The sequence below is a fragment of the Aethina tumida genome, chromosome 2 (assembly GCF_024364675.1).
Source record: "Aethina tumida isolate Nest 87 chromosome 2, icAetTumi1.1, whole genome shotgun sequence".
NCBI classification, from domain to species: domain Eukaryota; kingdom Metazoa; phylum Arthropoda; class Insecta; order Coleoptera; family Nitidulidae; genus Aethina; species Aethina tumida.
In genome coordinates, this window is record NC_065436.1 from 17,532,951 (window position 1) to 17,556,144 (window position 23,194).

The window sequence follows — 23,194 nt, forward strand, 5'->3', positions numbered from 1 at the left end:
TAACATGGTTTGTATGATGAATTTGGAGACAATATTGCAAAAGATTCGCGAAGGTTGGAACCCAGCCCAAAGAATAAATTTACTATATAAACCGAAATGTATCAACAAAATATCAGTTGTATATCTAAACATCAGTTCAAACAAAATGTTCAAATTCGTAGTTTTCGCTGCTTTCGTAGCCCTTGCTGCTGCTAAACCAGGACTTTTGGCTCCAAGTGTGCTCAGTGCCCCCGTTGCTGGACCAATCATTCCGGAATCTATCAGTTTGACCAAAGCTTGACATTTTGTTTTTAATATAATTAACATATTTGGTTTATCAATTCTTTATTGAATTGAAATGAAAGGCTTAAGTAACTCAATAATATTAAAAAACATTTTATATATTCTTTTAAAACTTAATTACTATTTTTAAACTTAATGATATATTTATAAAATATCTATAAATTACGTATGTGGTAAATAACTATCGAATTGAGTTAGTAAATGATAAAATTCATAATAATTTAACTATTCTTTATTCAATAATTTATGATTTAAAATTTATGGCAATTAATAATAAAACAACATAATGTTTTTATTATATTTAAACTTAAACACTTAAATATACTATTCTACAAGTTGTACTTTTATTTAAGTACTTAAGATTTTATGATTCTAATTAATCAATGATTAATGCAGTAAACTGTTTTTGATACAATTTCAAAATTGAAAAATTTTTATTTTGAAACAATTTATGATAATAGTGATCCAAACTATAATAAGTAATTATAAAATCAATTAATCATTATATTTAAAATGTTCAAAAATAGATCTTTTTAAGATTTCATTTGATATATTTACAGATGAAAGTTATAGCTCCTTTTTATTAAACCTGGATATATTAAGGGCTCTAAAGGACACAAATGGAGCCAAAGCAACTAAAACAAAAACTTCTTCGAGATTTGAGATCTCTTGATAATAAGTTTAATGTAATAACATAGAAATATATACATTCGAAAAATTATATTTTTATTTAAATATATAAAAAAGAGTTAAATTAATTAATTATTAAGGAACAGGGTGTTTATTTTGAATAAAACAAGGTAAACCAATTTGTGTGTAGAAATTTTTATTTTACATAGAAATGCGGGACAACAAAAACAGGAACATTTTTAAACAGTAATTTGTCTACTGCCTCATACGGCTTCAAGCCACCACTTCATCATTACCATGGATGCACAGACAAAGCTGGGGCGTGGGCGTAAGCGGAAACGAGTGGAGCGGAGTGCACCAGAGCGGCGGAGTGCACTACCGGAGCGGCGGCAACGAGCGGAGCGGAGTGTACGACTGGAGCGGCGTGCACGACTGGAGCCAGAGCGGCGCTGTGCACAATCGAGGAGCTGCTTTCGCTGATGGAGGTTGGTACGGAGCCCACGATGGCGGAGCTGTAGACAGCTGGGGCCAAGAGGCCTGGACGAGCGGCGGCAATAGCCAAGAGAGCGGACAACACCACCAATTTGAACATGTTTATTGAAATAGGTCTGTGTTGTGCTGTAGACAAACTGAGACTGATGATTTGCGGATCGTGACGTGGGATTTTATAGTAATCGTCGCGAGCGTTGGCACACACCCTAAATCGAACCTTGGCGTTGCAGTACGGATGTGGTACGTGATGAAAAACTTGACCTTGCAAGGTTTGGTCACTATAATAGAAGCCTGTGTCGTTATTTTATGTCCGCATACCTTAATTATATTATATGTAGCTGGGCTCTAATTCTTTAATAATTGTTTTTTTTTTCTAGCACTTTATATTTACGATCATTACGTCATATTAGTCGAAATGTATAATGTTCTTTCGTCATATATAAATAAAAACATTTCAGGATGTTTACGTGCGTTTTGTAATAGCCAAATGCGCACTAAAGTTGTTATTACCTTTTTTTAGTAACGTATAATTTATAAAAAAAAACATAATTAGATGATATAAAATCTAACCTAATCTGTTCTCCAATCAAATTAGTAATTAGTTTTTAGAGTAATACCTAAATATACAGTTATGTGGAAAATAATAAGGACACTTGTTGGTATATAGAAAAAATGCAACTTAAACCACTGTTTTCAATAAGTTTTGAAAGAAGTATTTATTTTTAAGTACTCTAGAGTAAAAATATTAATAAAAAATAAAGTTGGCAGTTATAGAGACTTTTGATATTAGTGAAAACTTAGAACTTTTAGTAGTAAAATTTGAAATTTTAATTTAGTTTTCACATCTATTGACACTCCAAGCAACAATTTTATGCATGTTTATGTGGTTTTTTATTATATAAATATATTGCGAGCTATACAAGATCATGACAAAATATAAATACAATTCAATGGAAAAAACAATTAATATACAATCATATTATTTATGGATAGTATTTGTATTTACTTAAATTTCAATATACTTGATTTTTAACATTATTTTAATTGTTTGCATCATTGTTATCATTAATTTCAACAATACTTAGACTTTTTGTACTTCAATCAATTATTTAATTTTTGTTCTAAAAAAGATATAATATGATAAAAATATTGATAACTAAAGTAAGAAATAAAAATGTTTGCTTCAAATTTATCTAAATATCGCGTAAAAGCGGCATCGATTGTCGTTTTATGTTTTGTAGTACTGAGTTTTTGATCATTGGACATATTTAAATAAATTTTTCACTAAATCTATTCAATTTCACTTATAAGATATACACAACACTATACGTCAACTGTATAGCTACAGATATACTGGTGTAAGCATGTCGGTGACGCGAACGCACGAGACTTCACCCATCCAAAAAGTGTTTAAGGCGCACAGCACACTGCGCGTGCGCCACTCATGATCGTGTCAGTGATGCGAACGTATAATATTTCCCTACCAAAAAGTGCCTAACGCGGCTAAAGAAGTTTTCACTTCTAAAAATACATTAAATCAATTATTATTTGTTAGGAAAGGCTAATTTTCAGTTTACACACGTTTGTTGAGGATATAAAAAACAAGTATGCTTTACTTTTGCTTAATAAATATCCCTCCTTCGATTGTAATTGGAACCAAAATATGTACAACTAGTCACTTGATATCAATACTGATATTGAACGATTATTTGGGAAATTTACCTTCTAAACTAACCCTTCACGATATTTGGTATATATAAATATACCAGATCCATTGCTTGTCGATTAGTTTCGAAATTGAGCGCGATGGTAACAGATGGTAAGAGAATTGGGCACAGATTTTTTCCTTGAAAGTACATCAGAAATAAAGATGATCCTGAAAATTTCGAATATTTCTATATAGAGATTCGTTTCAGACGGCATTCTCCTCTATGAACCCTCCACTTTCAAAACAGTAATAGATATTAGCGTCAAACTCATTATTTCCGACTTAGCTGGAGGCCTTTAATGAAACCACTGCATTAGTAAAATTCAAAAGAAGGACGAGCATGTCGGTGACGCGAACCCATAAAATTTTCCCCTATCAAATAGTGCCCAACGCGGCTAAAGAAGTTTTCACTTCAAAAATCTTATTTATTTCCTTTATTTTGTCACCAAAATCATTGTGAAACTTTTTATTTGTGATCCTGATGTAATTTAATTTCATTAATTTACAATCGTTCTCCAGAATAATCATTTCCTATGAATAAATTGAAGATTATTTTATTAATTATAGAGTAATAAAAAAGTTAATTAAATTTCAATGAATAGAGAAATTATTAATTATTTTAAATTAAATTGGTGTTTTGAATTGTTCCAATAATTCTAATGATTCCATAATTCTACAAATCTCTTTAATATTTAGGAACTACATAAAAATAATAAAATAATTAGCTGTAGGAAACTAAAGAAACTGAATTATTCTAAGATATAGTTGACGGTATAAAAAACAAGTATGTTTCTTAATAAACATCCCTCCTATTGTAATTGGAACCAAAATATGTACAACCGGTCACTTGATTTCCACCTCACGATATTTGGTATATATATATATATATATATATATATATATATATATATATATATAATATTGAAGGTGTTGGTAACAGATAGTAAGAGAATTGAACGCTGATTTTTTCCTTGAAAGTACATCAGAAATAAAGATGATCCTGAAAATTTCGAATATTTCTATATAGAGCTTCCTTTCAGACGGCATTTGCCTCTATAAACCCTCCACTTTCAAAACAGTAACAGAGACCTTTAACGAAACCACTGCATTAGTAAAATTTTACCTGATTTCAAAATGCTCTCAAATGTACAGATGTAACTCACGCACTATTTCCGGGATTTTATTCTTAAGGCCTAGTTTTCGGGTACTTCTTGAAACACCGGTGGACACATAGTTTGTTGGTCTAGTAACCGAGGTTACCAGCTAAATCACCAACTTTTTCATTTGTCTGAATTTATTAACAAAAGAAGCACGAGTAAGTCGGTGACGCGAACCTACAAGATTTTCCCTTACCAAAAAGTCCCCAATGAAGCTAAAGAAGTTTTCACTTCAAAAAAAATTGTAAAATCCTTTAAGAAAAATAAAAGAAAAATGATTTATAAAGTTCTTTAAATTTTCATGGGAAATAAAATAGGGACAATTTCAGAATTACCAAAAATGTATATATTTGAATGGATTTCTTTAATTTAAACTTAGTTGTTAAGTTTCTATTTTTAATAACTGCCAAACATCCGACAATTGTCTTCGAGCCTAAAGATCCCAGTTGGCAATTTAATGTGTAATTTCGAATAAACTTAAATAAAATGTAACCCAGGTGCATTTCAACTTATTTCATACAAGTGTTCCTATTTTTTTCACATAACTATATATTTTATCTAGTTTTTAAGGTGCTTTATTACAAAAACTATTTAAGTTTTAAAAATGAAGCAAAATTTGATATAATTAAGTTATAATTGTTACGAAAATGCATTTAATTACATAAAGTACACTCAGTTGCTTAAAATGACACTTAATTGCACGCAAACTTGTACTTTCTCTTATGAAACAGCATAATGATCCACATAGTGCACATAAACTGCCAAAATTAATTGAGTCATAAGAAGACAATACAGTTCACCAATTAATTACTTAATTTATTTTAAATAAAAATAACGGTTTTCCAAAAATTTAAAACGTAAACATGCACCACACACTTAAGGATGCAATAGTATGCAAAGTGCTTCTTGCAAATCAAATTGTCGTGCAACCGGATTCTGCACTGAATGTTAATGCTTGTTTTATAACATATCCTCTATTTCCAATAAGTTTAAAACCATGAACGAACGTTATTAACCAACAGTAATGTCTGGAATTTGGAACAGGAAAATTAAATTTAAATATTACTTTGTTATTATTTGTTTATTTTGATTTTTATAAGTATACATTAACATTTAGTTTAATTATAATTAATTCTATAATTTTCAGCCTTGGTGACATATTTGATCATAATGATTTTTTTTATTATATAATAAAACATAATATTAAATACGTTAGCATCTACTTTTATTTTAATGTGCTTAACAACTAATAATATTTAAAAAAAGTTAGTTGCATTGTAAACAAATAAGGACAGCATCTTCAGTCAACAACCTCCAATGCTTTCACTAGTAGTATTACTGCGATCGCCAACCTTGAACTTGAAATAGTTTCTTTACCATCCTAGACGTAAACTACTTTTATTTATAGTAAATACTGTGCACGTTATGTTAATCTGATTACACATATCAATGAAATTAACATACTTACTACACCATTTACACTATAATTATTAATCAACTCACTTTGTGATTCAGTAAAAAATATACATACATATTACATTAATTTGCAAATTTGTTTGTTTAATGTTATATTTATTCTATGGCAAATCTATATTTTTGTTAATTACTTTTGATTACTTCCTTATTGCTTATATATTCATGACTTCTTTTGAATATTATCATAAACATATATATATATATATTTTTTTTTTTTTAAAATTGGACCAAAAGATATTAACTATTCAGTTCAGCTGTTTTCTTTTATTACCGTATAATCAAAAACTGTTTCAACTTAAAGATTGGGTCATATATCGATGAAGTATATCAAAATATAATTATAGTACAGTATAGAAAATTATAAGTGTTATCATTCAACATATATTATTGAAATATTTGGAAAAAATATATGAAAAAAAAAGGAATATGGAGAGGTTCATGTACGAGAACATATTACAGAATCTTAGATGCTCACTCAACATGATAATGACCCAAAACATCCATCAAAGCTGGTGAAAGAGTCCAAAATTAAAGCAATTAAAGTAAAGTGACCATCTAAATTCTATGAGGAAATTGTAGATAGAAAAGTTAAAAAGAAAACTTACTCGAAAATCTAGGATTTTTATAGTCACAGAATTCTGGTCTCATATTGAACCGTAAAACACCCTGTATATTTTTCGTTTTTTAAATTATATATGTAATTCCCCTTAAAATGTACTCTACTTAATTCTTGAATTATTAATTTTTTTTTTCAAATATTTAGACATTTTCTAATTAAAATGCCCAATTTTGATTGTGTAAAGTTTATTTTTGACATACACGTTAACCAAAGACAAATTCTAAAAGGACATCAAATTTGTAATTTTTAATAAAACACCCTAAACACCCCACATTCTATAAGGTCATCAAATTAGTAATTTTTAGAGAAACACCCTGTATATTTTTCGTTTTTTAAACTATGCATGTAATTGCCCTTAAAATGTACTCTACTTAATTCTTGAATTATTAATTTTTTTCCAAATATTTAGACATTTTCTGATTAAAATGCCCAATTTTGATTGTGTAAAGTTTATTTTTGACATACACTTTAACCAAAGACAAATCATTCTAAAAGGACATCAAATTTGTAATTTTTAATGAAACACCCTGTATATTTTTCGTTTTTAAAATTATGTATATAATTTCAATTAAAATGTACTCTACCTAATTTTTTAATTATTAATTTTTTTCTGAAAATTTGATTGTGTAAAGCTCATTTTTGACATACACGTTAACCAATGACCATTCATTTTATAAGGACATCAAATTTGTAATTTTTAGTGAAACACCCTGTATATTTTTTGATTTTTAAATTTTGTATATAATTGCAATTAAAATGTACTCTACTTAATTTTTGAATTATTATTTTTTTTCCAAAAATTTGATTGTGTAAAGCTCATTTTTGACATACACGTTAACCAAAGACCATTTATTCTATAAGGTCATCAAATTTGTAATTTTTAATTAAACACCCTCTATATTTTTCGTTTTTAAAATTATGTATATAATTGCAATTAAAATGTACTCTATCTAATTTTTTAATTATTAATTTTTTTCCAAAAATTTGATCGTGAAAAGTTTATTTTTGACATACACGTTAACCAAAGACCATTCATTCTATAAGGACATCAAATTTGTAATTTTTAGTGAAACACCCTGTATATTTTTTGATTTTTAAATTTTGTATATAATTGCAATTAAAATGTACTCTACTTAATTTTTGAATTATTATTTTTTTTTCCAAAAATTTGATTGTGTAAACCATTCATACTATAAGGTCATCAAATTTGTAATTTTTAAAGAAACATCCTGTATATTTTTTCTTTTTTAAATTATGTATTAATTGCAATTAAAATATACTCTACCTAATTTTTGTATTATTAATTTTTTTTGCAAAAATTTGATTATGCAAAGTTCATTTTCGACATACACGTTAACCATCTATTCTATAAGGAGGTATTATTAGTACATACAGGGCTTCCATTATTTACGTTTCATTTTATGCTTTTTAAAACATCAATAACTTGATGTATGTTATTGCATAATAAAATTAAATATTAAAAAATTTCAGATGATCTAAACATTCCCAATATATATCAAATGAATATAAATAGAAATTTTACCAATATTGTAAAGAAATGAAGAACAAATCAACATTATTTTTAAACATGTAATGAATAATTTAGGTGAATCACCGTGTATATATAACAAATTAAACAGTTTGTATCTTTTGGCTAACACTGTATGTGTTTACACTTATAATTATATAGTGAAAATAATTATTTAATATTAATAAGATGCGTAACACCATTATTAATAAATTGTTAATGCTTATTTAATTTATATTTTTTTTTCAATAAATTTGATACTATGTGTAAATCTAAATTATTAAAAATAAAAACTGCGAAATCTAACTTAAGATTATTATCATGATCCTGTGGAATAATATTTAAATATTGCAATACCAAATTGTGCGTCTCCCATTTAATATTAAAACGGAGTGCGAACTGGAATTTGTTACATGTAATTATTTAAACTAAAACTGTTATGCGCGTTTCAACATGTCGCTCATGATTCACTACAAGGAACCTTCGGAGTACCTACTTCTGTTGCCCAATAAAATAACCTCTTGTTCTGTATAATAATGTGTTGAGAAATGGTGAACTACATGTCAAAATAACTAGACCATACAAAAAACCATTACTTTTATATATTTTGGTTACGCATGATAATCATACATTATAATATGTATATTTTTGCAAAATTATGTGTGTGTGTGTGTGCTGAACGTAACTCTACCCATTTGGTTTAATGATGAATAATGCATTAAATAAATTATTGCCAAATTCCTTAAATAATTTAAAACAGACGTAAAGAATTAATAAAAAAATTCCCTTTAAATTTTGTGTTAATTTACTAATTTATAATTTAGTTGTATGTTGTTTAATTTATTTATTCAATAAATAACATGTGTTCTTGTATTATGCCAAGTTTAACATTCAGAATACATTCTTTTATTCTCTTTAACAAAACAGAATAGAACGACCTTGATATAATTGTTTTAAAATACCTTGTCTAATTATGTATCCTGTAGATCACCTACACAAAAACCTGGTCCATAATAAAAACAAAATTAATAGTGCGAACAATCTTAATAAAGTTATATTTTGTAATAAAATTAAAATGCTTTTATAATTTAAATGTCAAAATTTATTTATGCATCTCACAACTTGATAGGGTAAGAGGAGAAAGGAAAAGCAACAAACTAAAATGTTTTTATTCAAATAAATATTTACATATAAATGCTAATATTTTTTATAAACTAACATAGATAACACAGCCCTATTCTAACGGGGAAGAAGTGTACAATATGGGGTACTGGGTCTCGAAAAATATAGAAATTGGTGTGGTTGTTTCGACTACTTTGTTTATATTATACTTCTGCTTTGTATATACATGATTATTATCAATAAATTTATCCTCATCAGTGACATGTTTGAAATTAATACTCGTTAACATTTCGAATGATTGCTTTATATCTGCGATGTCCTGTCTCATTTTCAATATTTCTAGTCGTAATTCTGCATTTGCTAGTTGCAATTGAGTTGCTGATAGTGCACTTATTTCTGACACCTTAGTTTCTTCGGTGTCCATTTTTAATTTACTATTAAATTTGTCTTTAGGATTTACAGCAATATTTTTTTCAGTGGGTGTGTTCGTATTCGTTAATGTAAATGTTTGTGGCGACGAACAGCATACAAATGGCTCATTTACAACTTCAAATTTATTTATTCCATATTCGACGTTTTTATCATTGGAGGGTTTTGTTGAGGTTGTAGTTGGAGAAAACATTTGTACAAATGGTTTTTGAGTTGACTGAATTAGTCGGTTGATAAATGGATGAGTTGAAGTTTCATCTGAGCCATTCTCATTATTTCCTTCATCATAATTAGACCGAGAGTGTCGACTCGGTGAAAAAATCTGTGAAAATGTTTTTTGAGTTGTAAGACTTAGCCTATCAGTAACAGGTGAGTCGGCAACTTGGGGTGGAAGTTTCCCTTCACTATCCACAAATTTGGACTCGGTAGTCATCTCAAGTGGGTCCTTCCTACTTGTGGAAGCTGTTACTTCATTCATTTCGGTAACCACGTCTAATTTTCTATTAAGTTTTGCTCTGGAATTTACCTCAATATTATTGTCAGATGAATTGTTCGTTCCCCTTAATGGAAGTATTCGTAGCGACGTCGTGGGATAAGATATAAATGGTTCTCTTGTAAATTCAAGTTCATGTTTATCTTTTTCATCATCATTAGACTGATTTATTGTGGTTGGATTGGGTGAAAAAATTTGTAGAAATGATTTTTGGGTTGTATGACTTAATCCATTAGAAAAAGGTGATTTAGTATCTTGACTGCCATCAAGGCTAGACTGGATAGTCATCCCAAGTAGGCTCTCTGTATTCACACTTGTGGACTCCGTCATCATTTCTAATTTGTTATCAACCTTTTCTGTAGAATTTGTCTCAATATTATTTTCTGTAAAAGGGTACATTTCCGTTAATGGAAGTATTTGGAGTGGCATTTGGGTTGTATGAATTAACCGGCTGATAAATGGTTCACTTGTAGTTCCAAATTCATTTACTCCATATTCTTCAGCTACTTCATCATTGGAGGAAATTACTGAGGTTGTGCTGGGTGATAATTTTGGGGTGGTATGATTTAAATTATTGAAAAAATGTGATTCGGTAACCTGATAATGAATATTTCCTCCACCATCGTCAAATCTTATGTGGGTAGTCGTCGTAAGTGGGTTCACTCTATTTACTCTTGTGGATTCTGTTACTCTATTTCCTTCAGCAACCATTTGTAATTCACTGTTAACCTTTTCTGCAATATTATTTTCAGTAGAAGAGTTTGTTTTAGTTGGAAAATTATCTCCTTTAAATTGATTTCCTAAATCTTGACTAGGTAAAAAAAATTGTAGAAATGAGTTTAGAGTTGTATAATTAAGCCAATTATAAATAGGAATTTCTGTAACTTGAGGGTCACTTACTACTTTACTGTCGTCAACCCTAGAGTGGGTAGTCGTCTTGGTCAGATCGTCTGTAGTAATATTTGTGGATTCCTCCGATAATATATCTTCTTTAATAACGTATTGATATTTTTCAGATGGCAAATTGAATTTGTCAGCTTGCTGTTCCAATATCACATCTGGGTCCGTCTTAATTTCTCCAATCTTGTTAGTTAAACTCACCATTTTATTTAATTTTATTAAATCTGGATTTACATCTGAGTTGTTGATATTATCAAAAGGTGAAACGGTAACTTCACTGTCAATTTTTTCTCCTTTGTCGCCAAACATTGACTGGGTACTCATCTCAAGTACGTTTTCTATATTCATACTTGTGAATTCTGTTTCTTCTGGTAATGTATCTTCTATTTTTCCTTCTTTGTCGTCCAATATTGACTGGGTAGTTATCTCAAGTACTTTTTCTATATTCATACTTGTGAACACTGTTTCTTCTGGTAACATATCTTCTATTATTCCTTCTTTATCATCCAAGATTGACTGGGTAGTTATCTCAAGTACATTTTCTATATTCATACTTGTGAATTCTGTTTCTTCTGGTAATTTATCATGTTGATTTACCTCTTGACTTTTTCCAGACAAGAGTGACATGTTAGGTTTAGTAGTTTGATCAGATGTATCTGTCTTAATTCCTCCAATTTTGAAGACTGAACGCATCGTTTTATGTAATTTCATTAAATCTGGACTTACATATGAGTTCCTAATATTGTGGTCGATGAGTGAAAGTGGAATTACTTGTGATGAATCCTTTGGTGTATAACTAAACTGAGCGATAAAGAAGGGTCGTGTAGTCACCACGTTAGTAACAATTAATACTATAATAATCTTTAGCATCTTTGCTCAAAGGAAAAACTGTGACTGAGATATGTTTAGTTTTTAATATACTTTTTAACTTAACACATTAAACTATCATTAAAAACAGTTTCACATCAAAACATTTTAAAGTTACATTAATTGAGTTTTTATGTATCTAAAATAGGAACAGGATTATGTTGTCAAATTACTTTCAATTATTGATTAAAATAAATATTAATTTATATTAAAAAGTCATTAAACAATGTCATTATTTTTTTTAATTCATGTGATTAGGTTGCAGGTTGTCTTGAAAGTTTGTTTGGTTGATTTGTTCATCAATTAACAGTAGTACATCACAAACATTTATAATTTTCTCTTTTATTTAACTCTTTACAAGTATAATTCAATAATTTATAATGTACAAAAGGAGTTGGTGATGGTGAGTTAGTGATAAATTTTATTATCTAACAATGGCGATGCAACAAATAACATAAAAAGTGGGGGTAACAGTTTCATAATATTCATCAGATTTGTCTTACTTAGGCCACAGGCTTAGGTACTCACTACGTCTTTATCTAAACTTCTATTTCCATCATCTTCTGTAAAGAGACTTCCTGACTGGGTGGAACTTCATAGTCAATTATTTCTTTAGTGTGGTTAAATTTTGGCTGGGTCGTAGTCTTGAGTAGGTCCTTTGTATTCATACTTGTAGATTGTAAAGGTAATACTTTTTTAATCATGTCTTGATTTTTTTCAAACACGTGTTTGTCAGTCTGATGATGTTCCAATCTTAGAGATGGATTCGTCTTATTTTTTCCAATATACATGCTTAAATATAACATTTCCTTAAATTCTGTTAAACCTGGATTTACGTGTGAGATCCTGGTACTGTAAAAAGGTGGATTCGTAACTTGATCTTCATCTTTTCCTTCACTGTCGTCAATTTGTTTTTCAGTTTCATCTAAACAATACACTAAAGTAAAAATTGTTAGAAATATTAGGAGACACTTCATTATTAAAGGCTTTTGCTTTAATGACAAAATTTAATATTTACTTGGTTTATATAACTACCAAATTATTATTTAAGTACGACATTTATGTGTGGGCATTTTGACCCAATGAAGTACTAATATTTGGAATTTCCTTCCACTTTATATATAATTTTATTCTCATTAGGGACATTTTGAGAATGATGTGACGTATAACATAAATGAGAAATTATATTGTGATAAATAACTGGTGCTATAATAGAGAAATTATATTTTTCATTAATTATTATATAATTTTGTATTTATAAGAAATATAAACACAATTAAATTAATTAGACTATAACTTTAAAATGCGAATTTTATTTAAAATTTCTTGTTGTCGTTAACTTATATAATTTCCATTTTAGCCATTAATAATCAATTAGTAATTAATTTACCATTTATTTTTAAATATTTAACACATTTTCTTGGAATGAGAGTAGAGTATACATGTGATTTACCAGCATCTGACATAACCCTGAAGAGATAAAATTAATGTACTGCATTACATTACAGTAGAACCATTACAACAGATTCAGAGAGAGTATTCAATTTACTCTTAAAATTATGTATAATACTTACGAATATGTGTTAACTTACCTACTTCTTATTCTTATATCAGTTTTGTTGCAGGGAATAACATTGGGTAATTCAAAGACGGTCATTTTAAATAAAATAAACTTTATTTTACATATTTACACAGCATAAAATCAGTTCTCTCTTTACCATGGGTGAACGGAGTGTACAGCTGGCACGTGAGCGGCGTAGGAAATTGGAGCGGAGTAAGCCAAAGCTGGGGCGGCGACAACGGCTGGGGCGGCGTAGGCAGCTACGATTGGCTTGCTGATGACATCCTTCCTGTAGGTGCTGCTGACGGCGGCCGGAACGGCGACGCTGTGGGAAACGGCTACTGGAGCAGCTACAGCCACTGGAGCGGACACTGCCAATGGGGCGGCCAAAGCGGAGTATCCCAAGTGTCCGCCGAGGTATCCTGGTTTGGCTACGGCCACGGCTACGAGAGCGAACAACACCACCAATTTGAACATTTTGATATTTTTTGGTCTGTGTTGCGAGTCTGAAGACTGACTGACAAATACTGATGATTTGACCGGGTTTGTGCTGAATATTTATAGTACTGACATTGAACAATGAATTTGAGGAAATCAAAATTCATAGCGACGCAGTGCTGAATGGAATCTCTTACTTTCAGTTTCATATTGTTGGATGTGTAACCTTGAACATGAAGTATTACAATAATTTATGTATTTGTTTCTCTAGAATTGACCAGATAATTTTGTTTTTGAGAACTATATTAGACGTTCTATTTTGTTTTTTGTACAGTAACACTTTTTTGGTTCCGATTAGTCATTCTGTTATTAATTTAACCAGGACCTTAACTAATACTAAATTATTCATCATTGAAATTAAATATAAATTTAATAACAACGAAGAAAATTGACATAATGATTATTTAATGTTACAAGTGTCTGGTACATATAAGAAGTTCAAAATGTAGGTTATAATCACAACAATTTGAATTTAATAACAATGAAGAAAATTGATATAATGATAATTTAATTGTTAGAAGTGTCTGGTATATATAAATTCAAAATGTAAGTTATAATCTCAACAATTTAGGTATAAGAATAAAGTTTATATGTTATACAGGGTGTCCCTAAATGATCTATACAGAATTCTACCACCAATTCTTAAGTTGAGAATTGATCGATTTGCCTTACCATAGTACAAATTTTTTTCAATTAAGGAGATACAGGACAATAAAGTAAATAATTTATTCTTGATTTTCTTTATGTTTTATTGATAGATCACCCTCATGAAACTTATGAAAGTTTTTTAATGTGAAAAATTTAATTGTTGAAAATTTTGATGTACGACATAAAATGTATGTAAAATGTACTGTAAACTGACCTAATTTTTTTGCCATTCACTGTACATGTTTCTGGAATATCAATACCTTTTGTTAATATTCTTAGCAATAGTTCAACATAAAAATACAATTAAAGGACATAATAAAACATTGAAAATTTTTAATTAATTATTAATTAATTAATATAAAAATATCATTGTAAAAATATTTAAACTGAATAATTTTGATACCCTGTAAAGATCTTCATAAATGTCAACTTTTATACTAAGATAAAAATAAGTAATCAAATGTTATATTTTACCTCGAAAATTTGTGGTAGAATTCTGAAGTGATTTTTCGGGGGCACCCTATAAATTAAGATAAAAAATCACTTAATTTTTGATTATTTTTATGTGAAAATTAAAATACTAGAATGTTTGCTCTTCCTGTTAGAATGTGTCTTATTTCTTAACTAATAGTAACATATTATTTATAGTATGTCCATAAATATAAAATTTAATGATAATAGTAAAATTGAAGGACCAAGAGTTGTAAACAAAATTATAAAATGGCGGAAGTTTCTAGATCTTAAATATGGTTAATAAATCTAAATAATTATGATTTCAGCACCATTGACTGTGTATTAATTAACTATAGTCACGCACATAATTATTTAACCAAGATTTTAATTAAGTATATAAAATTCATCACCTGTTGCTAAGATTAAGGTTAATCCTTTTGTATAATTTGGGAATATAGATCTTTTCTTATATGTAACATATAGTTTATTTTTCTTTAAATTGTCGATCATTATTTGAAAAATAGTTGAGTTTATAAGTCAAAATAAAAATTCCTATTAGGCATTATAATGTCCATTATAAAAGTAATTATTGTTATATCTTAAAAAAATAATAAATTGTAAATAAAACATATATATTTTGTCTAATAAATATTATAGTATATGTTACACGAGGTAATGAATACATACTAATACAAAACTTCATTAGAATACAAATTGGTATTTGTTTTATTTTTAAGTTATATTACATACCAACTTAAGTTTATAATTTATGTTAAGTATAAATACCAATACGGTTATGTATCCTAGTGTAAATAAAATAGTTGTTTAAGGAAATGTTAATAAGATAGAAATAACTTTAATGTTGTTTAATTTACGGCCAAGTAAACAATAAACTCATATACAAAAGTTGTATTATCTATTAGATTTGTTTCTCAACCTGTTAATAATAAGTATTATAAAACATGAGTCAGATAATAATAAAGAAATAATATATATTTAATTAAATTAATTAGTTATAGTCAATTAATAAAACTGTTCATAAAATTAGTTTGAAGTTTAAATCATTAGTAAATTAATCTTATAATAACCTTTTTAATTTAATCCATTTACTTGTAATTATAGTAAAAACAATGTTAACATTTTTAGGACATCATAAAAACCAGAATACGATAGAACAAACAAAGAACTGACTCAAATCTTCTAAAATTTAAAGACATTGGGTTTTACTGGTACACACCCACCAACTAGCTCAGATATGAAAGTAACAGTTACACTCCGAACAGTGCTATTTCCAAATATTTAATAATTCAATGTCAATGTTACAACTATATAAGGACGAAACAAACAATATCCTGTATCAGTCATTGTCAGTCAGTCTCCAGACTCGCAACACAGACCTAAAAATACTCAAAATGTTCAAATTGGTGGTGTTGTTCGCTCTCGTAGCCGTAGCCGTTGCCAAACCAGGATACCTCGGTGGTCACTTGGGATACTCCGCTTTGGCCGCTCCATTGGCAGTATCCGCTCCAGTAGCTGTAGCTGCTCCAGTAGCGGTAGCCCACAGCGTTGCCGTTCCAGCCGCCGTCAGCAGCACCTACAGGAAGGATGTCATCAGCAAGCCAATTGTAGCTACCTACGCCGCTCCAGCTGTTGTAGCCGCTCCCCTCGTTCACAAGACCATCGTAGCTGCTCCATCTTTGGCTTACTCTGCCCCAATCTCCTATGCTGCTCATGTGCCATCTGTCCATGCCTGGTAGAGAGAGGACTGATAAAACTATGTATTTATTAAGAAAATAAATAAAAATTATATTTTAATATATTTTTGTGTTTTATAATGTTAAGAATTCTCTAGTTTATTTAAAGAGAAATTCTTAAAACAACAATCAACAACAAGTTGTAATCCTTACCTACACTTAATCACAGATTTTGACAAATTTTAAACACATGAAAAACAAATTTTACATTGTAAGATTTTGGTTTTGGTAGAACCCTGAAAGGGTACGTACGAAATTCATTATTTTTAATGGTAATTTTTATTTTCCAAAAGGGATAAAGATTTTAAAAAATGTTGCTGCATCATGATTGACAATTATGAGTATTTGAATATAAACAAAATATTTTCAACTTATTTTTTAAGTGCTATATTATGATTATTAATTATTTTTGAAACAAACAATTAATTAAAAAAATATAAGTGAAAATTTAAAATAGACTATGGCAACGGTCTATAAAAATATTAATTCAGGATATTACGTTTTTAATTATCACATAATGGTCAAAATAAAAAATTATTTATTTAAAAAAATATTTTGTAACGAAAACAAACATTAAACAATAAGAAAGCTTTTCAGGTATATAGTCACTTAAAAAATATTTTATTTCTCGTGAATAATTACCACTAAAATAAAAAAAATAATTTTGATTCAAATTATTTAAAAATTTTAAAATAATATCTACAAACAGAAATAGATAATTAATTAACCCATTGTTTTCAATTTATAAAAACTTTTTTATATTAAATAAATAAATTCTATAATTCAGCATCGTCTAAAGAGGTAATTAGTGGCAGATTAATTTTTTTTATGTTTTTGATATTTGAGCATCATTTTAAATGATACAATTTGCTCAATGTTCTCATTTTATGATAATTATTTTCATTCCTTCAGTAATAAAGCTTTCGAGCACCTACTGCGAATTTACGACGAGAAAGTAACTACCGTCATTTCAAAATAAACAATTTCAATGTCAGTGTGGATAGTATAAAGTCGAATAAAAAGTTCATTCAGTATCAGTTATTGTCAGTCAGTCTCTAGACTCGCAACACAGACCTAAAAAATCCAAAATGTTCAAATTGGTGGTGTTGTTCGCTCTCGTAGCCGTAGCCGTTGCCAAACCAGGATACCTCGGTGGTCACTTGGGATACTCCGCTTTGGCCGCTCCATTGGCAGTATCCGCTCCAGTAGCTGTAGCTGCTCCAGTAGCGGTAGCCCACAGCGTTGCCGTTCCAGCCGCCGTCAGCAGCACCTACAGGAAGGATGTCATCAGCAAGCCAATTGTAGCTACCTACGCCGCTCCAGCTGTTGTAGCCGCTCCCCTCGTTCACAAGACCATCGTAGCTGCTCCATCTTTGGCTTACTCTGCCCCAATCTCCTATGCTGCTCATGTGCCATCTGTCCATGCCTGGTAGAGAGAGGACTGATAAAACTATGTATTTATTAAGAAAATAAATAAAAATTATATTTTAATATATTTTTGTGTTTTATAATGTTAAGAATTCTCTAGTTTATTTAAAGAGAAATTCTTAAAACAACAATCAACAACAAGTTGTAATCCTTACCTACACTTAATCACAGATTTTGACAAATTTTAAACACATGAAAAACAAATTTTACATTGTAAGATTTTGGTTTTGGTAGAACCCTGAAAGGGTACGTACGAAATTCATTATTTTTAATGGTAATTTTTATTTTCCAAAAGGGATAAAGATTTTAAAAAATGTTGCTGCATCATGATTGACAATTATGAGTATTTGAATATAAACAAAATATTTTCAACTTATTTTTTAAGTGCTATATTATGATTATTAATTATTTTTGAAACAAACAATTAATTAAAAAAATATAAGTGAAAATTTAAAATAGACTATGGCAACGGTCTATAAAAATATTAATTCAGGATATTACGTTTTTAATTATTACATAATGGTCAAAATAAAAAATTATTTATTTAAAAAAATATTTTGTAACGAAAACAAACATTAAACAATAAGAAAGCTTTTCAGGTATATAGTCACTTAAAAAATATTTTATTTCTCGTGAATAATTACCACTAAAATAAAAAAAATAATTTTGATTCAAATTATTTAAAAATTTTAAAATAATATCTACAAACAGAAATAGATAATTAATTAACCCATTGTTTTCAATTTATAAAAACTTTTTTATATTAAATAAATAAATTCTATAATTCAGCATCGTCTAAAGAGGTAATTAGTGGCAGATTAATTTTTTTTATGTTTTTGATATTTGAGCATCATTTTAAATGATACAATTTGCTCAATGTTCTCATTTTATGATAATTATTTTCATTCCTTCAGTAATAAAGCTTTCGAGCACCTACTGCGAATTTACGACGAGAAAGTAACTACCGTCATTTCAAAATAAACAATTTCAATGTCAGTGTGGATAGTATAAAGTCGAATAAAAAGTTCATTCAGTATCAGTTATTGTCAGTCAGTCTCTAGACTCGCAACACAGACCTAAAAAATCCAAAATGTTCAAATTGGTGGTGTTGTTCGCTCTCGTAGCCGTAGCCGTTGCCAAACCAGGATACCTCGGTGGTCACTTGGGATACTCCGCATTGGCCGCCCCATTGGCAGTATCTGCTCCAGTAGCTGTAGCTGCTCCAGTAGCGGTAGCCCACAGCGTTGCCGTTCCAGCCGCAGTCAGCAGCACCTACAGAAAGGATGTCATCAGCAAGCCAATTGTAGCTACCTACGCCGCCCCAGCTGTTGTAGCCGCCCCACTCGTTCACAAGACCATCGTAGCTGCTCCATCTTTGGTTTACTCTGCCCCAATCTCCTATGCTGCTCATGTACCATCTGTCCATGCCTGGTAGAGAGAGGACTGATAAAACTATGTATATATTAAGAAAATAAATAAAAATTATATTTTAATATATTTTTGTGTTTTACAATGTTGAAAATCTTTCGTTTATTTAAAGAGAAATACTTAAAACAACAATCTAATTGTAATCCTATTTACCTACACTTGATCACAGATTTTGACAAATTTCAAACACGTGTATGAGAAACAAATTTTTTATAGTAATATTTTCCGTGTATTGAAAAATGTGTTGGTTGTTGTAACAATCAACAAAAAAGTCAATAAAAGACAAATTAAAGCACATTCGTCTGAAAATCTTCACAACTATGGTAATTATGAGTAGTTGAATGTAAAGAAGGTTCTTTTGGGTTCTTCTTCAACTATTATATATTACAATTATTAAGAATTACAAAAAAAAATAAATAAATAAATTATATTTTTAAATATTTCTGGAGTAAACAAAATATTGAAAATAATTGTCAATATTTCAATTTTATTAATAAACTACCTGACAAAAATATAAATTTTTGATATTAGATTTATAATTATCCGAATTAGTTTAAAATAAAAAATTGTTTATTATAAAACAAAATATGTAACTATAACAAATATCAAACAATAAAAACACTTTTTAGATATAATTATTTTAAAAATATATATTGTTTCTAATAAATACATCTCATTTAAATAAAAATTATATTTGAAATTTATTGTTATTAACTGTTATGGAAATTAATATATAATAATATTTAATACTATAATAGAAGTAGATAATTAATTATCCAAGCCGATTGCACACCCATTGATTTGAGTTTAAAATAACTTATTTTTATTAAATAAGTAAATTGTATCAGTATATTTTAAAATTAATTTTATAATTAATTTTATTATTTTTGTAATAAAGCTTTCAAACACCTACGACGAGAAAGTAATTACCACCATTTCAAAATATACCATTTCAATGTCAATCTGTATAGTATAAAGTCGAATAAAAAGTTCCTTCACAATCAGTACTTGTCAGTCAGTCTCTAGACTCGCAACACAGACCTAAAAAATATCAAAATGTTCAAATTGGTGGTGTTGTTCGCTCTCGTAGCCGTAGCCGTTGCCAAACCAGGATACCTTGGTGCACACTTGGGATACTCCGCATTGTCCGCTCCATTGGTTCATTCTGCTCCATTGGCTGTAGCTGCTCCAGTAGCGGTAGCCCACAGCGTTGCCGTTCCAGCCGCCGTCAGCAGCACCTACAGAAAGGATGTTATCAGCAAGCCAATTGTAGCTACCTACGCCGCCCCAGCTGTTGTAGCCGCCCCAGCTGTTGTAGCCGCCCCACTCGTTCACAAGACCATCGTAGCTGCTCCATCTTTGGCTTACTCTGCCCCAATCTCCTATGCTGCTCATGTGCCATCTGTCCATGCCTGGTAGAGAGAGGACTGATAAAATAATGTATTTATTAAGAAAATAAATAAAAATTATATTTTAATATATTTTTGTGTTTTATAATGTTAAGAATTCTCTAGTTTATTTAAAGAGAAATTCTTAAAACAACAATCAACAACAAGTTGTAATCCTTACCTACACTTAATCACAGATTTTGACAAATTTTAAACACATGAAAAACAAATTTTACATTGTAAGATTTTGGTTTTGGTAATATCCAGAAAAAAAATAATATTTACTGAATTTAGTGTATCCTGAAAGGGTACGTACGAAATTCATTATTTTTAATGGTAATTTTTATTTTCCAAAAGAGATAAAGATTTTAAAAAATGTTGCTGCATCATGATTGACAATTATGATTATTTGAATATAAACAAAATATTTTCAACTTATTTTTTAAGTGCTATATTATGATTATTGATTATTTTTGAATCAAACAATTAATTAAAATAATATAAGTGAAAATTTAAAATAGACTATGGCACCGGTCTATAAAAATATTAATTCAGGATATTACGTTTTTAATTATCACATAATGGTCAAAATAAAAAATTATTTATTTAAAAAAATATTTTTGTAACGAAAACAAACATTAAACAAAAAGAAAGATTTTCAAGTATATAGTCACAAAAAATATTTTATTTCTCGTGAATAATTACCACTAAAATAAAAAAATTAATTTTGATTCAAATTATTTAAAAATTTTAAAATAATATCTACAAACAGAAATAGATAATTAATTAATCCATTGTTTTCAATTTATAATAACTTTTTTATATTAAATAAATAAATTCTATAATTCAGCATCATCTAAAAAGGTAATTAGTAGCAGATTAATTTTTTTCATGTTTTTGATTTTTGAGCATCATTTTAAGTGATACAATTTGCTCAATGTTCTCATTTTATGATAATTATTTTCATTCCTTCAGTAATAAAGCTTTCGAGCACCTACTGCGAATTTACGACGAGAAAGTAACTACCGTCATTTCAAAATAAACAATTTCAATGTCAGTGTGGATAGTATAAAGTCGAATAAAAAGTTCATTCAGTATCAGTTATTGTCAGTCAGTCTCTAGACTCGCAACACAGACCTAAAAAATCCAAAATGTTCAAATTGGTGGTGTTGTTCGCTCTCGTAGCCGTAGCCGTTGCCAAACCAGGATACCTCGGTGGTCACTTGGGATATTCCGCGTTGGCCGCCCCATTGGCAGTATCTGCTCCAGTAGCTGTAGCTGCTCCAGTAGCGGTAGCCCACAGCGTTGCCGTTCCAGCCGCAGTCAGCAGCACCTACAGAAAGGATGTCATCAGCAAGCCAATTGTAGCTACCTACGCCGCCCCAGCTGTTGTAGCCGCCCCCCTCGTTCACAAGACCATCGTAGCTGCTCCATCTTTGGCTTACTCTGCCCCAATCTCCTATGCTGCTCATGTACCATCTGTCCATGCCTGGTAGAGAGAGGACTGATAAAACTATGTATTTTCTAAAAAAATAAATAAAAATTATATTTTAATATATTTCTGTGTTTTATAATGTTGAAAATTCTCTAGTTTATTTAAAGAGAAATACTTAAAACAACAATCTAATTGTAATCCTATTTACGTATACTTGATCACAGAATTTGATAAATTTCAAACACGTGTATGAAAAACAAATTTTATATTGTTTTTGTAATATCGAGCAAAAAATAATATTTACTTAATTTAGAATATCCTAAAAGGGTACTCCAGAAATGCAATATTTTTAATGGAAAATTGCTTTTGTTTCGATAGGGATAGAGATTTTAAACAATGTTGCTATATCATTACTGATAATTATGAGTACTTCAACATAAACAAAATACTTTCGATTTTCTTTTTTAAGTGTGCTATATTATATTTATTAATTAATTTTAAAGTAAATAAACAATTAAAAATATATAAATTAGTGAAAATTAATAATGAATTATCTAAAATTTTGCATCTGCCCATAAAAATATAAATTTTCGATATTAAGTTTAAAATTGTCACATAATGTTCAAAATAAAAAATTATTTATTATAAAAAAATATTTTATATTTAAAAAACATCAAACAATAAGAAAACTATTTAGATATATAATTATTTAAAAATATTTTATTTCTCGTGAATAATTACCACTTTAATAAAAAAATTAATTTTGATTCAATTTATTTAAATATTTTAAAATAATATCTACAAATAGAAATAGATAAAACCATTGATTATAGTTTAAAATAACTTATTTAATTAAATTTGTACAAATAAATAAATTATATAAAGAGATAATTAATAT

General features: G+C 28.9%; 7 protein-coding genes across 7 annotated transcripts; 5 read left to right on the forward strand and 2 right to left on the reverse strand.

Annotated features, from left to right (window-relative positions):
* Positions 1-1,087: 1,087 nt before the first annotated feature.
* Positions 1,088-1,550, reverse strand: LOC109604141 (cuticle protein 16.5). Its single transcript, XM_020020670.2, has one exon. It carries the CDS (start codon positions 1,502-1,504, stop codon positions 1,205-1,207), a length of 300 nt encoding a protein of 99 aa, XP_019876229.1. The 5' UTR covers positions 1,505-1,550; the 3' UTR covers positions 1,088-1,204.
* An 11,813-nt stretch (positions 1,551-13,363) lies between these two features.
* Positions 13,364-13,800, reverse strand: LOC109604133 (cuticle protein 38-like). Its single transcript, XM_020020662.2, has one exon. It carries the CDS (start codon positions 13,739-13,741, stop codon positions 13,418-13,420), a length of 324 nt encoding a protein of 107 aa, XP_019876221.1. The 5' UTR covers positions 13,742-13,800; the 3' UTR covers positions 13,364-13,417.
* A 2,423-nt stretch (positions 13,801-16,223) lies between these two features.
* Positions 16,224-16,682, forward strand: LOC109604131 (cuticle protein 38-like). Its single transcript, XM_020020660.2, has one exon. The coding sequence runs from the start codon at positions 16,276-16,278 to the stop codon at positions 16,618-16,620; it is 345 nt and encodes a 114-aa protein (XP_019876219.2). The 5' UTR covers positions 16,224-16,275; the 3' UTR covers positions 16,621-16,682.
* Positions 16,683-17,660: 978 nt separating this feature from the next.
* Positions 17,661-18,112, forward strand: LOC126264578 (cuticle protein 38-like). Its single transcript, XM_049963054.1, has one exon. The coding sequence runs from the start codon at positions 17,706-17,708 to the stop codon at positions 18,048-18,050; it is 345 nt and encodes a 114-aa protein (XP_049819011.1). The 5' UTR covers positions 17,661-17,705; the 3' UTR covers positions 18,051-18,112.
* Positions 18,113-19,094: 982 nt separating this feature from the next.
* LOC126264579 (cuticle protein 38-like) lies at positions 19,095-19,542 on the forward strand. Its single transcript, XM_049963055.1, has one exon. It carries the CDS (start codon positions 19,136-19,138, stop codon positions 19,478-19,480), a length of 345 nt encoding a protein of 114 aa, XP_049819012.1. The 5' UTR covers positions 19,095-19,135; the 3' UTR covers positions 19,481-19,542.
* A 951-nt stretch (positions 19,543-20,493) lies between these two features.
* Positions 20,494-20,954, forward strand: LOC126264577 (cuticle protein 16.5-like). The gene has a single exon (XM_049963053.1). The coding sequence runs from the start codon at positions 20,530-20,532 to the stop codon at positions 20,890-20,892; it is 363 nt and encodes a 120-aa protein (XP_049819010.1). The 5' UTR covers positions 20,494-20,529; the 3' UTR covers positions 20,893-20,954.
* A 1,012-nt stretch (positions 20,955-21,966) lies between these two features.
* LOC126264580 (cuticle protein 38-like) lies at positions 21,967-22,419 on the forward strand. Its single transcript, XM_049963056.1, has one exon. It carries the CDS (start codon positions 22,013-22,015, stop codon positions 22,355-22,357), a length of 345 nt encoding a protein of 114 aa, XP_049819013.1. The 5' UTR covers positions 21,967-22,012; the 3' UTR covers positions 22,358-22,419.
* Positions 22,420-23,194: the final 775 nt, after the last annotated feature.

Bases quoted from the DNA above. Each gene is read 5' to 3' on its own strand.
- LOC126264578 (XM_049963054.1), top strand. From the start codon at position 17,706: ATGTTCAAATTGGTGGTGTTGTTCGCTCTCGTAGCCGTAGCCGTTGCC.
- LOC109604131 (XM_020020660.2), top strand. From the start codon at position 16,276: ATGTTCAAATTGGTGGTGTTGTTCGCTCTCGTAGCCGTAGCCGTTGCC.
- LOC126264580 (XM_049963056.1), top strand. From the start codon at position 22,013: ATGTTCAAATTGGTGGTGTTGTTCGCTCTCGTAGCCGTAGCCGTTGCC.
- LOC109604141 (XM_020020670.2), bottom strand. From the start codon at position 1,504: ATGTTCAAATTGGTGGTGTTGTCCGCTCTCTTGGCTATTGCCGCCGCT.
- LOC109604133 (XM_020020662.2), bottom strand. From the start codon at position 13,741: ATGTTCAAATTGGTGGTGTTGTTCGCTCTCGTAGCCGTGGCCGTAGCC.
- LOC126264579 (XM_049963055.1), top strand. From the start codon at position 19,136: ATGTTCAAATTGGTGGTGTTGTTCGCTCTCGTAGCCGTAGCCGTTGCC.
- LOC126264577 (XM_049963053.1), top strand. From the start codon at position 20,530: ATGTTCAAATTGGTGGTGTTGTTCGCTCTCGTAGCCGTAGCCGTTGCC.